Source organism: Thrips palmi, unplaced genomic scaffold (genome assembly GCF_012932325.1).
Source record: "Thrips palmi isolate BJ-2018 unplaced genomic scaffold, TpBJ-2018v1 HiC_scaffold_3, whole genome shotgun sequence".
NCBI classification, from domain to species: domain Eukaryota; kingdom Metazoa; phylum Arthropoda; class Insecta; order Thysanoptera; family Thripidae; genus Thrips; species Thrips palmi.
The window spans coordinates 2886092-2907472 of NW_023144630.1; the positions used below are offsets into that span (position 1 = coordinate 2886092).

Below are 21381 nucleotides of genomic sequence, written 5' to 3' on the forward strand. Positions count from 1 at the left end.
AGGTTGGGCCAGGCTGGGCCCAGTGGGTCCAAATCCCGGACGCGTTTTGAGCTCCAGAGCTCCAGAGGGCGGCACCCACCATTGAGCACGTGCACGACGACCGTCTCCGGGTTGGCGTTGGAGGGGTTGCAGGTGTACTTCCCCGAGTCGGGCTCCTTGGCGCGCTGGATCAGCAGGTACGACGTGGTGACGTCGCCCTTCTCCGTGATGACGGACACGCCGCCGCGCGGGGAGTCGTAGTTGATTTCCTGCACAACAAGGAGAGCGTCAAGAAGGGGGGCAGCGCACACTTGCCAGAAGACCGGTGGAGGCGGTCGAAATCCTGGACGCGTTTTGAGCTCCAGAGTCGCTAAATGGGACTCGAACCGAACGTGTGACCCCACCAATGGATTGCTCTCCGAACGAGGAATCCATTGGTGGGGTCACACGTTCGGCTCGAGTCCTATTAAGCGACTCTGGAGCTCAAAACGCGTCCGGGGTTTTAGCCGCCTGCGTCGGTCTTCTGGCCCACTGTGTATTGGGGTTGCCGGGCGGAGGCGCGGGGGAGGCCGTACAGACAAGTCAGGGGGGAAGCGGCGATCGCTCGGCCGCCGCCAGGGCCGGCCAGCCAGCCATGGGATGGGCCGCGGGCCCGAACCGCCCGTTAGGCCCTCGACCAGAACAAAACGGATGTATTGGCCGGGGCAGCAAAAGGCTGCCTCGCCTTCCTTTGTCAGTCTGTGTGTGTGTGTGTGGGGGGGGGGGATGGGGGGGAGCCGGCTGAATGGAAGGGCGAAAATGAAAAGGAGAGAGGGCGCCCAGGAATGGAAATAGCAAGCAGCTCCTAATACATCCTGGCCTTCTAACGTCCCGAAGTCCCGGAAGCAACCCCCATCAAACCGCCCCTCCGCTCCACCCGAAAACTACTGTTTCGGGTCAAAATGGTCAGTGTCAGGAGAACTGAGCGTGTGACCCCACCAATGGATTCCTCGTTCGGAGAGCAATCCATTGGTGGGGTCACACGTTCGGTTCGAGTCCCATTTAGCGACTCTGGAGCTCAAAACGCGTCTGGAGTTTCGGCCGCCTCCACCGGTCTTCTGGCCAATTCAGCGCGCGTCTGGAGAGGCGTGTAGTCCGGTTGACGTCCATCGCGCGCCATTTGCATACCGCCGAGGGGCTTATTTTCCATACGTCACCGACACTTGGCGTTTTACATAACTGGCGAGCGGAGCCGTGGCGCCTGCCTGTGAGGCCCTCCGGCCGAGGCGAGCCGTCAAGCAGTGCGCGAAAGCGTGTCGGGACGCGCACGGCACGGCGCGGCTGGTCTAGTTGTAGGGGACGGATGTTTCAGGACGGCGACATGGCCGTGCGCTCCTTCCCCCTCTCCCCCTCCCCTCCCCTCCCCTCCCCCGCTGCACGTCCAACTCACAAAGCGGACCGCACCGATGACGGCCGCACCGCCCGCATGTTGTTGAATTCAAAATTGCAAAAGTGGGGAGGCGGGGCGGCGGACTCGGCCTTGGCTTGCGTCGGCTTGCGTTGGCCCGCTGGATTATCCAGCGCCACTTTCGCGGGCTTGCCCCGGCTTGCCGACCTTAGCAGGGGCTTTGGTCTTCGAAAGTTGGCAGCGCACAGTGGGCCAGCAGACCCGTGGAGGCGGTCGAAATCCCGGACGCGTTTTGGGCTCCAGAGTCGCTGAATGGGACTCGAACCGAACGTGTGACCCCACCAATGGATTGCTCTCCGAACGAGGAATCCATTGGTGGGGTCACACGTTCGGTTCGAGTCCCACTTAGCGACTCTGGAGCTCAAAACGCGTCTAGAGTTCTCGCCGCCTGCACCGAGCGCCTGCGAAGCCGAGGGTGGGCCAGCCCGCCGAGCGACCCAGTGCGGCGGGCTGGCCTACCCTCGGCTTCGCAGGCGCTCCACTGCAAGCGACCGCTGCTGCCACTTGCGTCGGCAAACACTCCCGGTGCACCTGTGGCGGAAGGGGCTGCCAACCTCAGCCTGCACGCTGTGAAAATCCGCGCCTGAGTCCCCCAGCAGCATGCTAGCTGAGGTTGGCAACCCTTTCGACACGGGTGCAACGCGGGAATTTCGGCCTACTTGACACTTTCTGCGCGCCGCGAGCGCGGAGTTCCCTTTGGAGGCGCGGGGCTGGGCCGGGCCCGCCTACCCTTTGGAGCCATTTGGCACCGCTGCGCCGCGGCGCCGCCTTCACGGCAGACGCACAAGTGCTCCCGGTTCTGTGTCACTGTATAAAGGGCACATTCCATTTGGCGGCGCGGCACGGCGCGCACGGCACTCCGCACTGCATCTGCAGCGCGTCTGTCGTCTGCAACACTCCGGTCGTTCGCGAGCGCGGGGACGCGGCGGGGACGCGGGGAAGGGAAGGGGCCGGCAAGGTGCGCGCCGAGCTGCGCGGCGCGGCGGGGAGGCCGGGGGCGGGATCGAATTAGCAGTGGATTTGTCTGAGTGCTCGGGGCCCCGGGCAGGGCAGGCAGGGCGAAAGGGCCTCGCGAAAGAAACGGTGCGCTCCAGCCGTCGCAGCCGTCGCAGCCGTCGCCACAGCAATGCCAAGAGTGGCGACGGCTGGAGCCTCGCCTGGAGCCTCGCCTGGAGCCTCGCCTGGAGCCTCGCCTGGAGCCTCGCCTGGAGCCTCGCCTGGAGGGCCCGGAGCCTCGCCTGGAGCCTCGCCTGGAGCCTCGCCTGGAGCGCGGGAGTAGCAAGCGCCAAATTCCAGGGGCTTGAATAGCCACCCATCTTGCTGGATGCTGGACAAATTATAAGTTCGGCGGTCGGTGAGCGGCGTGCATGGCAACCTGGTAGCGCAGTGGTAAGAGTGCAGGGTTCCTGACTGGCAGGTCTCGGGTTCGAGACTGGTACCATGTGGAGTTTTTTTCGGCCACCGACTTCTTGAGGAGGTCTATCCGGAGAGGATTGAGTACCAGCGCTGGCGGAGCGGGCACCATGGCACTCCGGTGGCTCAGTGGATAAGAGCATGTCGTGGGAAGCGGCAGGTCCCGGGTTCGGGACCGGGAACGGCTACTATTTTTTCGGCGACCAATTGCTTGAGGAGGTATATCCACAGAAGATTCAGTACCAGCGCAGGCAGGGCGGGTGCCATGGCGTCCCGGTGGCTCAGTGGTTAAAGGCAAGATGTGGGAAGCGGCAGGTCCCGGGTTCGAGACCGACCAAAGTACCATTTTTTCGGCGACCAATTGCTTGGGGAGGTGTATCCAGAGAAGATTGAGTACCAGCGCAGGCAAGGCGGGTGCCATGGCGTCCCGGTGGCTCAGTGGTTAAGAGCTTGAGGTGGGAAGCGGCAGGTCCCGGGTTCGAGACCGACCAAAGTACCATTTTTTCGGGACCAGATTTCTCGAACGGCAGCTCAAGAGGAGTTGCGACATCGCCGCTGACAAGCTGGTTCGGTGGCTGAGCGGTCAGGGTAGAGGAGTTGACTAGACTCGGCACTCGGGGTCGCGGGTTCAAATACCCAATGTGACCCCTCTGAGGTAAGGCCTCTGAATCTGGACTCTCACTGTACCACAGAAACCGCGCGCACTTCGGGTGGGCCAGCCCAATACGAACCCACTAATCTGTCGAATTGCGCGGCAGGGAGCGTCGGATGAAGGCCCGGTTCCCATAAGAACACCGAAGCTGATCGGCGGGTCTCCTTGAGACTTTCGTATTGCCACTTTTTGCTGTCAATTTTTTTCCGGGAATGTTGCATCATTGCCCAGCTGGTCCTTACCTCCTCGTTGTGCGTCCAGTAGATGGCCGGCGGCGGCTCCGGACTGTGGTGCACGATGCAGGTCAGGTTCATGGTGCTCCCCTTGTTGATGAACATGTCCGGACCGCCGACGATGGTCGTGTTGGGTTCTGAAACAGACCGCAGACAGGCGTCAGTCCACTTCAATCATCGCTCTCTCTCCCTCGCACCCGTGGGGCGCACCCACACTGCGAGAGAGGCAGCGACACTCGTTCCATTCCGACGTGTAATCATCGGGCGCTTAGGTATATTAAACGCAGACACACTCAGTTTGCCGAAACTATTCCGGAACTTTGATCAGAGCCAGCGCGGCGGAACGGGGCGGGGCGCGGCGTACTCGTCCGGACAGAGGCACTGTTCGCCACAGACTTTCCAGCCTCGAGTCGTCGAATCTCAGAAATCGTCTTCGAATCCATCCAGTATGAGGAACTAATAAAATTTGATATTTTACCGCCGAGATATAGTGGGTCACGCCGGGTCAGTAGCGGGTCACTGTTGCCATCTGGCCGGGCTCTGGGCTTGGCACGGCTTGGCACGGCTTGGCACGGCTTGGCACCCCGAGGGGAAAAGATTGCGTTTTTAGCCGAGGTGGACGGGCGAAGGGGTCGCCTGAGCTAACCCCCCGAGTCAGCAGCGCTTCTACAATAGCCACCACACAACAATTGTCACTGGAGTGCACCACACCCCCGCGCTGCCGCCCCACCCCGCCCCACCCCACGCTCTCGTGTGAGCCTTCCAAGGACATCGCCAGCCAGCGAGCTGAGGCTTTCCAAAACCCCGGGCTTTCCTCTTGCTCTGCAGAACGGAAGGGGGAAGGGGTTAAGTGTGGGCCTCTCCTCGTCCCGCGCGCTCTGTCTATCGTCTTTTCATCCCCACCTGAGTGCTCCCATCTCGACCGAAGACGCACACGGGGACGCGGGGAGTGCCCGCGCACAGCGGCCAGAGGAACGGCGCGACCCGCCGAAACTCTAGACGCGTGCAGAGCTCCAGAGTCGCTAAACAGGACTCGAAACGAACGTGTGACCCCACCAATGGATTCCTCGTTCGGAGAGCTGTTCATTGGTGGGGTCACACGCTCGGTTCGGCTTCCTAGCAGTGTGCGTCCGAGAGAGGCACAACAACACGCCTCCACCCGAAGGCCGAGGGCCGAGAGCCGAAGGCGGTCAAAGGCCGAAACACGCGCCAAATTTCAAACTCCAGTTTGCGCCACTCCGCGCCGCCCCGCCGCCCCGGCCAACAGCTGGCTGCCGCTACACCCGTTTCCGGTGTGTGCGACGTCACAGGCGGCCGCCGAGGAGGGCAGGGAGGGTGGACCGCCAAAAGCAAGGCTACACTGTCGAAAATCAACTGGAATTCCCAAAATTTGTTTTTGGCAGTGTATGAGCGCGCGCCACCTAACTGACTTAACCCCAAGTCCATCTCGGGCGGGGAGGAGCGTGACCGAGACCGGATCAGCCTCCGCTGTCCTGCCCCATCAGTGGGCACAACGCGCCGGAGAGACTCAGACTCGTTCGGAGAGCAATCCATTGGTGGGGTCACACGCTCGGTTCGAGTCCTGTTCCGCGACTCAGGAGCTCAAAACGCGTCCTTGGCCGCCTCCACCGGTCTTCTGGCCCACTTTGGAGAGACTCATGGAGAGACACAGCACAGCGACGCGCTGGAGAGGCTCGGCAGAGACACTCCGCCGGGGAGCAGCGAGGCGAGTGTGAAGTTGCACACAGGTCCACTCTACGCTCGCCCAACACGGCTTACTGTTTTTTATGTGCTTCAGAAAATACCACACGCGGCCTGTGTGTGTGTGTGTGTGTGTGTGTGTGGTGTGGTAAGGGGCGAGCAATGAGTTGCGCATGGGTGTGCGTGGTGTAAACGGGCCTGTGTGTGTGTGAGTGTGTGTGAGAGAGAGAGAGTGTGTGCGGGCCTCCTAATGGATTCGGACCCCCTTCCATCCTTATATCGTCGCGGGGCTGACGTTTGACGCGGGGGCTGCGGGGGCCGCGGGGGCTGCGGGGGGCTTGGCGGGGGGGGGCTCCCTTGGCAAGGGCCGAAGCAGCCCTAGCCCCTTTGTGGGCCTGAAAGGGTTAGGCCGTGCTGCCTGCCGGGTACCCACAGCAAAGTTCACTTCCGCCACGCCCCGCCCCGCCCCGCCCCGCCCCTGCCCGTCCGTCGTCCGTGTCATAGCGAGGCAGTAAAGGCCCAATTGCACTAGGCCTGGACACTATACAGTTCTTGCGGTCCTTAACCCCTCGCATTCCGAGGCTGCTCCAAGCGCCCCGCCCCGCCCCGCCCCGCCCCGGCCGTGCCCGCTAATTCCTCCAAGATTTAACCCCAGCAGGGCCGCCGTAGCGATGCTCATTGCAATCTTCGCAGCCCCATCTCCAGGCCGCCCCGCCCCGCCCCGCCACTTCCGAGGGAATACACGAGCAAATTTGCGTTCATTAGTAACCTCCAACTTGAGATATTGTGCGTCCGTCTGGCATGCGCTGCCCCCTCCCCCTCCCCGTCACGCCCCCGCGAGCCCCACCGGCACTGCCACGCCGCTGCCGCGCTGGGACTCTGCCGCAGTCAAGGCCACCCAGCCAGCACGGCCTGGTACTCATCAAGCGAGTCAGCCGGTCGCCCTCCTCGCCGCCCCCAGGCCAGACCGGGGTTCGACTCCCGCCTCCGCCGCGCCGTTTTCCCGTTTTCGTCCCGGCGATATAGATTCCGAGAGCCTGTAAGGCCCTTTAAGGCAAACTTCACGCCTCTTTCCTAACTTGGACGTGCAACTTTTTCGCCCCTTAACACACACACACACACACACACACACACACACACACACACACACACACACACACACACACACACACACTGCCAGCTTTTTGAACAGGCAGTGCGTGGCACAGCCGCCGCTGGCTGCCGCTAGATGGCGCCGCTGTGGTTCGGACGTCCCGACCGCTATCTTGGAGGCAGCTGTCCCCCCCCCCCCCCTCCCGCTCCGCCCGGCGCAGTGCGTCCAGGACATTCTGATAAGCGAAATATATACTCGCTTTGCCGACCAGACAGACTCGGCCGGCGGTGGCGGTCCAGGGGCGGTCCGGCAAGGTGACACTCTTTTTGTGCATCTCATGCAGAACTCGGAGCCAGACCGCTGGCGGGCCAAGGAACCCAGAGGAACCCAGAGGAACCACTATCTGACCGCCAGTTTGGCGGACCGGGCGGGGCCGGGTTACGCTGCTAGAGTCTCTCTAGCTGCAGCCCTGCGGCGGCCCCGCAGTGTATTGGAACGGGCTCCGCCAGTGTGGTGGGGGGGGGGGGAGCGAAAGCGAGAGAGAGAGAGAGAGAGAGAGAGAGAGAGAGAGAGAGAGAGAGAGAGAGAGAGAGAGAGAGAGAGAGAGAGAGAGAGAGAGAGAGGTGGCGAGGAATCCGGGTCGGTAGGGAAGAGTGTCCTGGAAAAGGGCTCCCCGGGCAGCCGGCAGTGACACGCCAGCCCGCGCCAGCCGTACAAAGGACGCACGGGGCAATGGAAAGGGTACTCGAAAGACAACTTTCAAGGTCAGCACACACACACAACTACCAACACCGACACGCATACCAACCCACCTACACACACATAAGGGAAAAAAAGTTCCCGTGCGACGGCTAAAGAAGTTGACGCAGTGAGACATCAGGAAAGGGCCAAGCACCCCGAATAAAATACAGCAGCCTCACTGGCAGCGGGATTCTTCGCCATGCATCGCGGGTAACGGCACTCACACATACACACACACACACACACGCCGCGAAACACAGAGAAGAACAGCGAGTTACATACGCATGCCCTCCTGGGTTGCTGCCCGCCATGGCCAAGCCTGCCAAGCCCACTGCTGAACTGCGAGTCCTTTTAAAAGCCGCGGAACGCGCTCGGTGTAGTTAGGCTCTACATCAAACGCTTGGCCGCTCTGTCTCTCTCGCTCCGTGCCCGGCGGTGGCGGTGGCCGGCGCGCTGGCAATGCGGCGGGCGAGAGAGACAGCGTGGCAGCCGGAAATGAAGCCGAATGCAAATCGAACTGAAGCCCTTTTCAGCGACAGGACCCGCCTTCCTCAATCACCGGCCACGTCGCCCTGTCTCTCTCGCACCCCTGCGGCACGCCCCACGAGTGCGAGAGAGACAGAAGCTCATCGGCCCGAACGGCTTTGACCCACCCGCTGACCCAGCTCCCTACCCACAGTGGGCCAGAGGACCGGTGGAGGCGGCCAAAACTCGAGACGCGTTTTGAGCTCCAGAGTCGCTAAACAGAACTCGAACCGATCGTGTGACCCCACCAATGGATTCCTCGTTCGGAGAGCAATCCATTGGTGGGGTCACACGTTCGGTTCGAGTCCTGCTTAGCGGAGCTGGAGCTCGAAACGCGTCTCGAGTTTTGGCCGCCTGCGCCGGTCTTTCTCTGTCGGGCGATGCGCTGCGGTTTGGGCCGTCCGCTCGGATAACGCCCTGATCAAGAGGAAGGCAGTGGAGGGGGAGTCTTCTCAAGGCGAGTGAAGAGGGCCAGAGGGCCGGCGGGCGGCGGCAGGCTCGGCAGCAGGCGGCGTGCCCGGGACGGACTTTGTAAAATGCAAATTGCTTTGGTGCAGCGGCGGCGGCATAAAAACATGACGAATCTCATCAGTGGGCCGTGAAGTGAAGCAAGTTTGAACAGATGTTTCCGCTGCGCTTGGCTCGCCTCGCCTCCGGGAAACACACTGCGAGTGAGCTGCGCTGTCGAGCGATGCCGCTTTTTCCCTCTTGCTCCGTCTCTCTCGCACTCGCGGTTGCGTCGCAGCGGTGGGAGAGAGACAGAGCGAGGAGTGAGAGCAGCGGAAATCACTCCAGTGTTCCTGTTCCGACAAGCTCCGCGATGCTTTGCTGGCCTCGCAAACGGACGGCATCACCCAGGTACCACCCGCCCCGCCCCCCCGCCCCGCCCCGCTCTGGACTCCAAGTTCCCTTTTCCTGTTTCGACTCCAGAGGGCGACTCCAGCAAGGGGTCTGTGCGAGGCGCGCAGTCCTCGTCATCCTTGCAGCAAAACTTGGGTTCCTCTCAACACTTTCTTTCGCAAAAGTCGCCACCACGGCCCTATCGTCCGTCACCCCCGCGACAACAACAACAGCAACAACAACAACAACAACAACAACAACAACAACAACACCAAAGACAACGAGGACGGCGTCAGCGACACGACAACACGACGATTTGACATGCAAATGAGGTCCAAACACTTGACGCCGGCGATGTGACGCCGTCGTGACATGAACCTGTTGCAACAAGGAGTTTGGTTGTTCCAGGCCCCCTTCTGGGGTCACGTGAGCCCCCCGGGGGGCCCCCGGCCTAGCATGAATATTCTGGCCTCATTAAGCTAGCTAGCCTCCCTTTTTCCTGCGCTGCTTTGGTCCGGCCCGCCTCGCCCGGCATCGCCCGGCAACGCGGAAATGAACGGCGGGGCCATCAATTATAAAGGCTCTCGTTGTTTTGCCGCCGAGGGTTCAAATACCGAGATAGCCGAGCTGAAATTTTTTTTTCAGTGGCGCTGCGCGAAGGTGGCGTGGAAGAAAACATGTTGGCTGACTGACGTTTACGCTGAGCGGAGGCGGCCGAACTCTAGACGCGTTTTGAGCTCCACAGTCGCTGAGCAGGACTCGAACCGAACGTGTGACCCCACCAATGAACTGCTCTCCGAACGAGGAATCCATTGGTGGGGTCACACGTTCGGTTCGAGTCCCATTTAGCGACTCTGGAGCTCAAAACGCGTCTGGAGTTTCGGCCGCCGCCACCGGTCTTCTGGCCCACTGTGCGTCGCCTCTCCCCGCAGTCCATCACACCACGCGGCCGTTTAGCGGGCGGGCTTCACTCGAGCGCTGCCTCGGCTAATTTTGGAAAACCCCGTTCGGCGGCCGCGGGGCTTGGCGGGGCTTGGCGGGGCGTCTGAAGGGCCTTAATCAGCATGATCCGTCAGTAAATTTGTATAAAGTTGCGCGTCAGCGCCATCACTGCTGTCTCCTCGGCCAAAGAAAAACGATCCGCGGCGCAGCGGACTGGGAGTCGGCAGTGCGAGGGAGAGAGAGCGACGACTCTCGGACTGCAGCGCGAAGAAGAGGCAGAGCGACTCGGCCAAATTCTTGGCCACACAGTGGAGTGGGGGAAAGGGGGCGGGGGGCTTATCATGCCTAATCGCCCGCGAAATTCCCAGAACCAACATGGCGGGATAATTAACCTTTCAACATCGAAAAACCAGAACAAACAAAGGCGGAATCGTGCCGCGAAGCGAAGGGGAGGGAGAGAGAGAGAGAGAGAGAGAGAGAGAGAGGGTTGCACGACTTCGTGCCACTTCGAGCCTGTGGTGGCGGAGTGGTGCGTGGTGTGGGGGTAGAGGGGGGCGCGCTGAGAACGGAGCGCCGGGGAAGGATTATATCGACGAAGACGGGTGGCGTGGCGGGGCGTGGCGGGGCGTGGCGGGGCGCGGCGGGGCGTGGCGTGAGCGGAATGAGTGGTCTGAAGGACCTCGGCGGAGGATGGTGGCATGTGCCGCCAAAATGGCGGTCTTTTGCATCAGAGGGGCCGGGAGGGGCCGGGAGGGGCCGTACACAAAACACGTCACTCGCCTTTCTCGCTCCGCCGTCCGAAATAGACAGCGACACAGCGAAGGCCGCCCGACAAGGAACCTTCGCTTCTCCTTCCCACTCGCCGAAAAGCTTCAGTTTCATTTGTCCGCGAAGGAAGCCTAAGCCCAGGACGTTGCCTCCAGACTCCACATTTTCGCCACTTTTGTTCGGCTTCCAAATAGGTCCCCGCTGCTGTTCGCTCGCGCCCCGAACCCTACCCGGGTCAGCAAGGCGAGACGGGGCAGTCGGACGCAAAGGGCCCGAAACGGCCGCACTGCAGTCGCTCTGTCTCGCTCGCAGATGCGAGTGCGAGAGAGACAGCGGCAGGCCGGGCAGGGCAGCCCGCGGCGCAGTGTCTTGTTGGCAGGGCCACTGAAAGATGAGCCGCGCGGCCAACGAGCGCCCGAGACGAGAGAGAGAAGAGAGAGAGAGGGGAGAGAGAGAGAGAGAGAGAGAGAGAGAGAGAGAGAGAGAGAGAGAGGAAAAGAGAGAGAGAGAGAGAGAGAGAGAGAGAGAGAGAGAGAGAGAGAGAGAGAGAGAGAGAGAGAGAGAGAGAGAGAGAGAGGGAGAGAGAGAGAGAGAGAGAGGGGGGGGACGAAGCCACCCTTGAGGCGGCGGAGGCATCGCGGAGACGGCCGACTCTTTTGTCAAAGTCGAAACGCTGACAAAAGGCGGCCGTCGTTTTATTAATTAATTAATCCGCGAGGCAACGTATTGACGAGGCGAGCAGCGAGCCGACGGCCCAATCGTTATCGTTGGAGTCCGCACAGTGGGCCAGAAGGCCGGTGGAGGCGGCCGAAAGTCTAGACGCGTTTTGAGCTCCAGAGTCGCTAAACGGGACTCGAACCGAACGTGTGACCCCACCAATGGATTGCTCTCCGAACGAGGAATCCATTGGTGGGGTCGCACGCTCGGTTTGACTCCCATTTAGCGTCTCTGGAGCTCAAAACGCGTCTGGAGTTCTGGCCATCCCCGCCGGTCTTCTGGCCCACTGTGTGCTGCCATGTTGCCCCGATGGGGCGCCCATTTTTCACGGCTGCCTGCAGACTGATTCCGAGGGTCGTTTTCGCCACTGTCTCTCTCGCACTCCTGCGGCGTCTCCTTTGGGTGCGAGAGAGACAGAGCGACGAAAACGACTCTCGAGCTGCTGCGTCGTGAGCCGCGCCAAGCCGTGCCTAGCCGCGGGCAGGAGCGGCCAGTACCATCATGAGCTCATGTTTTCGCCACACACACAGACACGATCTTTCGTTCCATGACGGATTGGGACATCAGCAACTACAACAACAACAAAAATTTTCCCGCACAGATTCTTGCGGCAAACTGCGCACGACGGAACCACAACCACCCCACTGTCGAAAATTTCCGACCCCCAATTAAAAAAAGCACACCGACGAGCTCTGTAAACTTCGAACCACAATTTCCACGTCGCTCTTCCTTGCGCGCTTTTTGCTTCGTTTAGAGATAAAAAAGGGGGACCGCGGTCAAAATTAATAAACTCGCGTTCGGAAAAATAACAAAAAAAAGGGAAGCCGGAAGTAATTTGCTAGGTACAGTGCGGCCACACGCGTGGCGGAAATGTGAAAAAAAAGGTGAAAAAAGTTTTTTTTTTTTTTGCGTCCCACAGGAGGGTGCTTCTCCCGGCGCGCCGTACAATGCGGCCTGCTTAACGAGTTTCTTCATGCATTTATGAGCAAAGTTGTTCTTCGCCCCCCTTTCGTGATTGGCTGAGCATGCACTCCAGGTTAATACTATCACCGGGCGCGACGACGCGGGGGGGGGGGGGGTGGGTGGGGTGTTGTGTGGGGGAGGAATTTAGAGATGGCTGCGAGGGAATCCAGGGCACGTGAGAGTAGGTTAGGGCGTGTGTGTGTGTGTGTGTGTGTGTGTGTGTGTGTGTGTGTGTAAAGTATTCTGAGGTAGGAATAAAAGAGAAAATGATAAGCTCAGCGAGGGCAGGGGGAGAAAAAGGTGTGAGGGGCGCAAAATCATGACCTACACCGAGTGCTGTGTCACATCACCGAAAAAACGGACGAGAAAGGTGGGGAAAAAGGGAGGGTGAAAAAGGACGAGAGAGTGAAAGCGGGCCTGAGACTACAAAGCAGGCTGGCAACGCAATTAAAGGCACGAATCTTTTCCCGCCGCCCTGCGTACAGTGGGCCAAAACTCTAGTCGCGTTTTGAGCTCCAGAGTCGCTAAATGGGACTCGAACCGAGCGCGTGACCCCACCAATGGATTGCCCTCCAAACGAGGAATCCATTGGTGGGGTCACACGCTCGGTTCGAGTCCTGCTCAGCGGCTCTGGAGCTCAAAACGCGTCTAGAGTTCTGGCCGCCTCCACCGGTCTGCTGGCCCATGGTGCGCCGCGCTGGAGCCCAAGTTGGTGCTATGAGAAATTCGCGCAGCAGCGCGCCATCTGCGACACGAAATTCTCATAGTCCGTCCGCTGGAACGCGGCGCCGCCTGGGCGGGCAGCTTGCAGTGTCTCGGCGTCGCTCTGTCTCTCTCGCACTCGCGGGGCACTCGGCAGGGGTGCGAGAGAGACGGGCCGCCCTCTCTGAATCACGGCAGGCAAGGCCGGTGCAAGTGCAGGCCCGACGACAGCTTGAGTCCGAATGCGGCATTTCATTATCAGGCATCTCTCTCTCTCTCTCTCTCTCTCTCTCTCTCTCTCTCTCTCTCTCTCTCTCTCTCTCTCGGCCATGTCTCACTCGGGCATTAGATAAAGGCGGAGGAAAGACGCGGCAGTAAACAACGGGCGAAAGAAGGCGGTGGATTAGCCGCAGAGACCAACAACAACGGCCAGGCCGGGCCGGCCAGCCGCTCTGTCTCTCTCGCACCCACACGGCGCGCCCCGCGAGTGCGAGAGAGACAGAGCGACGACCCTCGGAATCAGCCTGCAGGCACCGCGGCACCGCGGCACCGCACTGCACGGAGGCACCGCCTTGCGAGGAGGCCCTCGACGCAGTAAATCCCCGACAGAGCGCGCCGCGAGACGCCAGAGGCGCGCCAACCAGCGCCCTCCCTAGCGGGCGGGAAAATAATTAAAAGGACAGTCGGCGCAGACGAATGGGCACACCGACGCGACGGACAGGCAGGCAGACAGACAGACGGACAGACAGACAGACAAACAGACAGACAGACAGACAGACAGGCAGGCAGGCAGACACAAGCGGAGGGCAGAGGTCTATTCAGCATGATGAAAACGGGCGACAACCTAGGGGAACATACCACCATACTGTGCCAGTGGTGCAGTGACCTTCTAAATCAAGGTCTGACCGTTGGCGGCGCGGGGTGGTGAGAGAGAGAGAGAGAGAGAGAGAGAGAGAGAGAGAGAGAGAGAGAGAGAGAGAGAGAGAGAGAGCTGGTCGTAAAGGAAGCCCGGGCCGTGTATTTAGTACCCAAGCGACGTCGGAATGGTCGTTGCTGCAGCACCGCGCAGCACCACGCGGCACGCAGTCAAGGCCCCCGTCGCGACCTATCAGTGCAGGCACCAATTAGGCTGCCCGGTCACCGCTCTCTCTCTCTCTCTCTGGCACACGCACACTGGAAAACCTCTTCATCCTCCCCGTGACACACATACACGGTGGAGGGAGCCGCCGCCCGTATAGGCGTCCCTGATATGAGCTCTCGTCAGGCACGACATGCACTGTGCACACACGCACGCACCAAGTACACACACACACACACACACACACACAGAGGGTGGGGCAGCGCCATGTCGCCGGCCGCTCAACACACACTCATGGAAAATTCGCCGGCACGTTATCAAATTAGAAAGTGCCGGCGTCCCTTTTATAAAAATTTCTTTCCCCCTTTTTTGTGGGCCGTGTCCGAACGTGCAACCTACATGGGGCTCGGGCCGGCCCCCCCGCCCCGCCCCCCCCCCCGCCCCCCCCCGCTGCTTGTCCACGTTCCCAGCCAGCCCCCCGTCGATGGGGCTTGAGCCAACTTTTACGGAAAGAATTTGCATAAACTTGTGTGCGCTCGCCGTGCCGGCGCCGCCTTGCCGGATTCAGACGAATGCCAATGCGTGTACACGTGTGTGTGTGTGTGTGTGTGTGTGCGAGCGGCAGGCGTAACACTTGCTCCAAAAAGCACGCGCACACTACTTCCTATGCGTATTCACTTTGCACTCGGCCTCCGAACAAGACGAACACCTTAAATAGAGGGCGGGGAGCGGGGAGGCCCTGCACGGTGGGCCAGAAGACCGGTGGAGGCGGCCAAAACTCTAGACGCGTTTTGACCTCCAGAGTCGCTAAAGGGCTCGAACCGAACGTTTTGCCCCCACCAATGGATTCCTCGTTTGGAGAGCAATCCATTGGGGGGGTCACACGTTCGGTTCGAGTCCTGCATAGCCGCCTCCCCCGGTTTTCTGGCCCACTGTGCGTTGCTACGCGGCGCCACGCCGCGCTATCTCGGTTTAAAACCCTCGCCCCCCCGCCCCCCCCCCCCCCCCCCTCCTCCGCGCTGCGGTTCCAGCCCGGGGCCGGGGGGGCCCATATTCCTTTGGTGGCCCACGCCGACTCAATCCCCCTTCAATACACTGTCCCCCCCCCCCCCCCCCCCTCCCCTTTTTCCCCCCCTCCCGCTGCGCAGGACAAAATCGCACCATAACTCGAATCACACTCCCTCAATATTCCCATGCGTCAGACAAAAATGGAAAAACAGACACGCGTTTTAATGCCGATCTCTCTCTCCGTCGATCCTCACGCCCTGCACCTTGCCCGACACCCCGACAGGTGCAGGGGGGCACACGGGCCGCGGAGAATAGCGAGGCAGCCCTCATTCTCTCGGGCGATCGTCAAAAAAAACGGCCTGCAGACCCCCCGCTCTGTCTCCCCGCACCCACGGGCCGCCCGTGGGGGGTGCGAGAGAGACAGACGCGGGGATCGCTCAACGCTTGCCCCACGCCCCCGGCGAGGCTCAATGAAGGCCCCTGGAGCGGGGAAAATTCAGCAACACCCCTTCTGCAGGCAAGTTTTTTTCAGGCATCCTGCAAACCCCTTCCGGCAGTTTGCCTTGGGCCCCCGCGCGGCGGGCCCGAAGACCGGTGGAGGCGGTCAAAAAATCCAGACCGTTTTTTAGCTCCAGAGTCGCTAAGTGGACTCGAACCGAACGTGTGACCCCACCAATGGATTGCTCTCCGGACGAGGAATCCATTGGCGGGGCCCTCGGAGGGGGTTCGGGAAAGACCCGGCATCCAACCCTTCGCCAGACGGGGAAAAATTGCCCCAGCCTGCGATCGAACCCACGACCTGAAAGCTGCCTGGCGGACGAGCGGCCGGCCCGACCCCCTGCGCGCTCTGCGAGAGAGAACCTCAGGGAATCCCAGCCCAACTTGGACAATATCCATCCAAATTCCGGCACGGCCTCTAATTTTTCGAGCGATCCGACTTGTTGGGGCCTTATGGCCGCGCCGAGCCGGGGCACATTCAGCTTCCTTGTCCCCTCCCCCCCCCCCCTGTCTCTCTTTTTCTTCCCCCCCCGGCCTCTGGACCTCCACCCCCCCCAAGCCCTGTAGGCCCCCCGTCGCCCCCAAAACACCGCCTTTTTTAAAAGGGAAAGCTTGTGAGCTTTATTACGACCCGAGTAGGGATCCCCCCACATGACTGGGGCCCAAGAAGAAGGGAGAAGGAAAAAGAGAAAAAGAAGAAGAAAAAGAAAAAGAAGAAGAAAAAAAGAAAGAAGAAAGAAAGAAAGAAAAAGAAGAAAAAAAGAAGAAGAAGAAGAAGAAGAAGAAGAAAAAGAAGAAGAAACAAGAAGAAGAAGAAAACAAGAAGACCGAGCCAGGAAAGCAACGAGGAAGCCATTAGCGGAGGATTTCACCGCTTCGCGGAAAGATAAAATTTTTTCCCTTTTGCTTGCTTATATTTTTTTTATTTATTTTCCAGTGGGGCGCGCCCGGCGAAAAGGGGCGCGCGCGAGCGGCAAGGCCGAGGGTGGCGCAGATCTATCAGCTGCCCGCTGACACCACAGACGCTCCTTGAATTCTACGCCACGTACCCGGGGGAGGGCGGGGGGAGGGGGGGGGGGGGGGGGGGAAGGGGGTGGGGGTGGGGAGCAGGGGCTGATTGAAGGCGGGGAGGTAGGGGGGCGGGGTCGGCCTTCCCCATCGGGGGGTCGGCGGGGCACAGGTCGTGTTTCAGGCATTATTTCCCCGGCCTATAACGCGGAACGAGAAGGACGCGTCATGCAGGGAAGTCCGCATGTCGACCAAAAAAAAAAAGAAAAGAAAGAAAAACGAAAACAAAAAGAGAAAAGGTCCCCTCTTTGGCAGTGCACCTCATTCTGCCCGCGTAGACAAACAGGGCAGTTAGCCCTTCCGCAGTATTAGGCCGGCGGAACTACTTTTGCGGGACGTTAGACCCCCGGAGGCAGCGCGACGCAGACACTCCGCGTCCTACAGTGGATCCGCCAGAAGACCGGTGGAGGCGGCCTCCGCCGGTCTTCTGGCCCACTGTGCGTCGCCGTGCTAAAAGACCGGCTAGCGCGGTCGTCGGCCGGTGAAGAGGCCACGGCTTTTGGGACGGACGGACAAAAGCACAAAAGCGAGGCTACGGGTACGAGGGTATCGGCGGAGCATCGGCGGGGATCAGCCGAGAGAGAGAGAGGGGGAGAGGGGAGAGAGAGAGGGGGAAAAGAGCGGGGGAGAGAATTTCGACGAAGGGCAGGAAGAGAAACCCCCTACTCGCTTTTTTTGGGTCCGTTATGGGCCGATAAGGTCCAGTCGTTTTAGGGCGCCAGGCCCCCGGCTGCGCTGCGGGGTCATTCCGAAGATTCGCTCCGTCTCCCTCGCACCCCCCATTTCGGCCCCCGAGAGCGACAAGGACGGCGAATCGAACAAAGGGGGCCGACTTTGCGACAGCGGGACCGCAGCGCACAAGCTAGTTTTCAGGGTTTATGTTTCGTCGAAGCTCACACGTCCGGGCGGCAGGAATGCGGATCGCCCGGTGCCCTCTCTCTCCACTCGCGAGACAGAGCGCCGTAGCCAGATTGGCCCAAAACACACAATCGCCGCTCCGCACGTCAGAACGTCGGACCGCGAGCCTTGGGGGCCCTTTCACATTGGGTAATTGGCTGGAAAAAATCAAAACCGGATTTGCAGGGCCAGATCTGGGCCAGCCCCGGCCAGCCGCATCGTTTTAGTCATGAGGTGGCCGCGTTCAACAAACCGTTTCGTTTTGGGTTTTATTTTCGGGCTTTTTTTTCTCTTTTTGGGTTTTAAACCATGGGGCTAAGTGCCGTCCCGTTTTGCAGACGGCTTGCAAGCGCGGCAGCCGGTATGAGAAATTCGTCAGCCGCACGATGCTACCAACCTAACCACGCTAATTACCTAGTTAAAAACGATGTTTTGAATATTTCAAACGATGAAATCGTTAATCTGAGATAAACTCCCCCTGTGGGATGTTTGGGAGACATCAGGTGTGAAATTTGGATACTATTCGTTCAGTAGTTGCTGAGAAACGTGAGTGATTACATACAGACGGACAGACAGACTCACGACCATGGGTTTTTTGGGTGCGCCCTAACACGGCATGGGCTTCGCTATCGCTCAGCCAAAAAATTTTTTTCCCTCTTTTTGCGGGCCGTGTCCAAACGTGAAACCCTACAGGGGGCCCGGGCCGGCCCCGCCCCGCCCCGCCCCGCGCTTGTCCACGTTCCCACCCAGCCCCCCGTCGATGGGGCTTGAGCCAACTTTTAGGGAAAAGAATTTGCATAAATTTGTGTGCGCTCGCCGTGCCGGCGCCGCCTTGCCGGATTCAGACGAATGCCAATGCGTGTACACGTGTGTGTGTGTGTATGTATGTATGTATGTGTGTGTGTGTGTGTGGGGTTGTGGGTGTGTGTGTGTGTGTGGGGTGTGTGTGTGTGTGTGTGTGTGTGTGTGTGTGCGAGCGGCAGGCGTAACACTTGCTCCAAAAAGCACGCGCACACTACTTCCTATGCGTTTTCCTTTGCACTCGGCCTCCGAACAGACGAACCCCTTTAAATAGAGGGGGGGGAGGGGGAGGCCCTGCACGGGGGCCAGAAGCCCGGGGAGGCGGCCAAAACTCTAGACGCGTTTTGACCTCCAGAGTCGCTAAATGGGATTCGAACCGAAGTGTGCCCCCACCAATGGATTCCTCGTTTGGGAGCAATCCATTGGTGGGGTCACACGTTGGGTTCGAGTCCTGCATAGCCGCCCCCCGGTTTTCCCGGGCCCCACTGTGCGTTGCTACGCGGCGCCACGCCGCGCTATCTCGGTTTCAACCTCGCCGCCCCGCCCCGCCTCCTCCGCGCTGTCGGTTCCAGCCCGCGGCCGGGGGGCCCATTTTCCCTTTTGGTGGCCCACGCCGACTCAACCCCCCTTCAATACACTGTCGCCCCCCCTCCTTTTCCCCCCCCCGCTGCGCAGGACAAAATCGCACCATAACTCGAATCACACTCCCTCAATATTCCCATGCGTCAGACAGAAATGGAAAAACAGACACGCTGTCTAATGCACGATCTCTCTCTCCGTCGATTCCTCACGCCCTGCACCTTGCCCGACAGGCTGACAGGTGCAGGCGGGCACACTGGCCGCGGAGAATAGCGAGGCAGCGCCTCATTCTCTCGGCGATCGTCAAAACAACGGCCTGCAGACCCCGCCGCTCTGTCGCACCCACGGGCCGCCCCGTGTGGGTGCGAGAGAGACAGACGCTGGGATCGCTCAACGCTTCACGCTCCACGCTCCGGCGAGGCTCAATGAAGGCGCCCTGGAGCGTGGAATTCAGCACACACCGTTCTGCAGGCAAGTTTGTTTCAGGCATCCTGCAAACCCATTCCGGCAGTTTGCCTGGCCGCCGCGCGCCGGGCCAGAAGACCGGTGGAGGCGGTCAAAACTCCAGACGCGTTTTGAGCTCCAGAGTCGCTAAGTGGCACTCGAACCGAACGTGTGACCCCACCAATGGATTGCTCTCCGGACGAGGAATCCATTGGCGGGGCCCTCGGAAGCGGTTCGGGAATGACCCGGCATCCAACCCTTCGCCAGACGGGGAAAAGTTACCCCAGCCTGCGATCGAACCCACGACCTGAAAGCTGCCTGGCGGACAAGCGGCCAGCCCGACGCCCTGCGCGCTCTGCGAGAGAGAACCTCAGGGAATCCCAGCCCAACTTGGACAATATCCATCCAAATTCCGGCACGGCCTCTAATTTTTCGAGCGATCCGACTTGTTGGCGCCTTATGGCCGCGCCGAGCCGGGGCACATTCAGCTTCCTTGTCCCCTCCCCTCCCCCCTCTGTCTCTCTCTCTTCCCCTCCCGGCTCTCTGGACCTCCACCCCCTAAGCCCTGTAGGCCCCCCGTCGCCCCGAAAACACCGCCTTTTGAAAGGCAAAGCTTGTGAGCTTGATTACGACCCGAGTAGGCATCCCCCACATCGCCACAGGGTGACGTGGGGCCCAAGAAGAAGAAGGAGAAGAAGAAGTAGAAGTAGAAGTAGAAGAAGAAGAAGAAGAAGAAGAAGAAAAGAAGAAGAAGAAGAAGAAGAAGAAGAAGAAGAAAGAAGAAGAAGAAGAAGAGAAGAAAAGAAGAAAAGAAAAAGAAACAAGAAGAAAAAAGTAGAAGAAGAAGAAACAAGAAGAAGAAGAAAACAAGAAGACCGAGCCAGGAAAGCAACGAGGAAGCCATTAGCGGAGGATTTCACCGCTTCGCGGCAAAGATAATATTTTCCATTTTGCTTGCTTATATTTTTTTTATTTATTTTCCAGTGGGGGGCGTCCCGGCGAACAGGCGCGCGCGCGAGCGGCAAGGCCGAGGGTGGCGCAGATCTATCAGCTGCCCGCTGACACCACAGACGCTCCTTGGAATTCTACGCCACGTACCCGGGGGAGGGCGGGGGGGGGGGGAGGGGAGGGGTGGGGGGGGTGGCACGGCTGATTGAAGGCGAGGGGGCAGGGGGGGCGGGGTCGGCCTTCCCCATCGGGGGCGCGGCGGGGCACAGGTCGTGTTTCAGGCATTATTTCCCCGGCCTATAACGCGGAACGAGAAGGACGCGTCATGCAGGGAAGTCCGCATGTCGAGCCAAAAAAAAAAAAAAGAAAAGAAAGAAAAACGAAAACAAAAAAAAAAAAGGTCCCCTCTTTGGCAGTGCACCTCATTCTGCCCGCGTAGACAAACAGGGCAGTTAGCCCTTCCGCAGTATTAGGCCGGCGGAACTACTTTTGCGGGACGTTAGACACGCGGAGGCAGCGCGACGCAGACACTCCGCGTCCTACAGTGGATCCGCCAGAAGAGCGGTGGAGGCGGCCTCCGCCGGTCTTCTGGCCCACTGTGCGTCGCCGTGCTGAAAGACCGGCTAGCGCGGTCGTCGGCCGGTGAAGAGGGCACGGCTTTTGGGACGGACGGACAAAAGCACAAAAGCGAGGCTACGGGTACGAGGGTATCGGCGGAGCATCGGCGGGGATCAGCCGAGAGAGAGAGAGAGAGAGAGAGAGAGCGAGAGAGAGCGAGAGAGATTACGACGAAGACAGGAAGAGAGATCCACTACTCGCTTTCTTTGGGTCCGTTATGGGCCGATAAGGTCCAGTCGTTTAGTCGCCAGGCCGCGGCTGCGCTGCGGGGTCATTCCGAAGATTCGCTCCGTCTCCCTCGCACCCGCCAGTCCGGCCCTCGAGAGCGACAAGGACGGCGAATCGGACAAAGGAGGCCGACTTTGCGACAGCGCGACCGCAGCGCACAAGCTAGTCTCATGATTTATGTTTCGTCGAAGCTCACACGTCCGGGCGTGCAGGAATGCGGATCGCCCGGTGCCTCTCTCTCTCTCGCACTCGCGAGACAGAGCGCCGTAGCCAGATTGGCCCAAAACACACAATCGCCGCTCCGCACGTCAGAACGTCGGACCGCGAGCCGTGGGGCCATTTCACAGTGTGTAATTGGCTGGAAACATCAAAGCCGGATTTGCAGGGCCAGATCTGGGCCAGCCCTGGGCCAGCCGCATCGTTTTAGTCATGAGCGTGGCCGCGTTCAACAAACCGTTTCGTTTGGCTTTTATTTTCGGGCTTTTTCTCTCTTTTTGG

At 60.1% G+C, this 21381-nt stretch overlaps 1 protein-coding gene across 1 annotated transcript in view; it reads right to left on the minus strand.

Moving 5' to 3' along the window:
• Positions 1–21381, minus strand: part of LOC117648097 (lachesin-like) — a 101822-nt gene that overhangs the window by 2087 nt on the left and 78354 nt on the right. Inside the window, exons 5-6 of the mRNA XM_034390308.1 lie at positions 3734–3861; positions 80–248 (exon numbers count right to left, since the gene is read on the minus strand). Of these exons, the coding sequence (XP_034246199.1) occupies positions 80–248; positions 3734–3861 (297 nt within the window). The remainder of the gene's footprint in view (positions 1–79; positions 249–3733; positions 3862–21381) is intronic.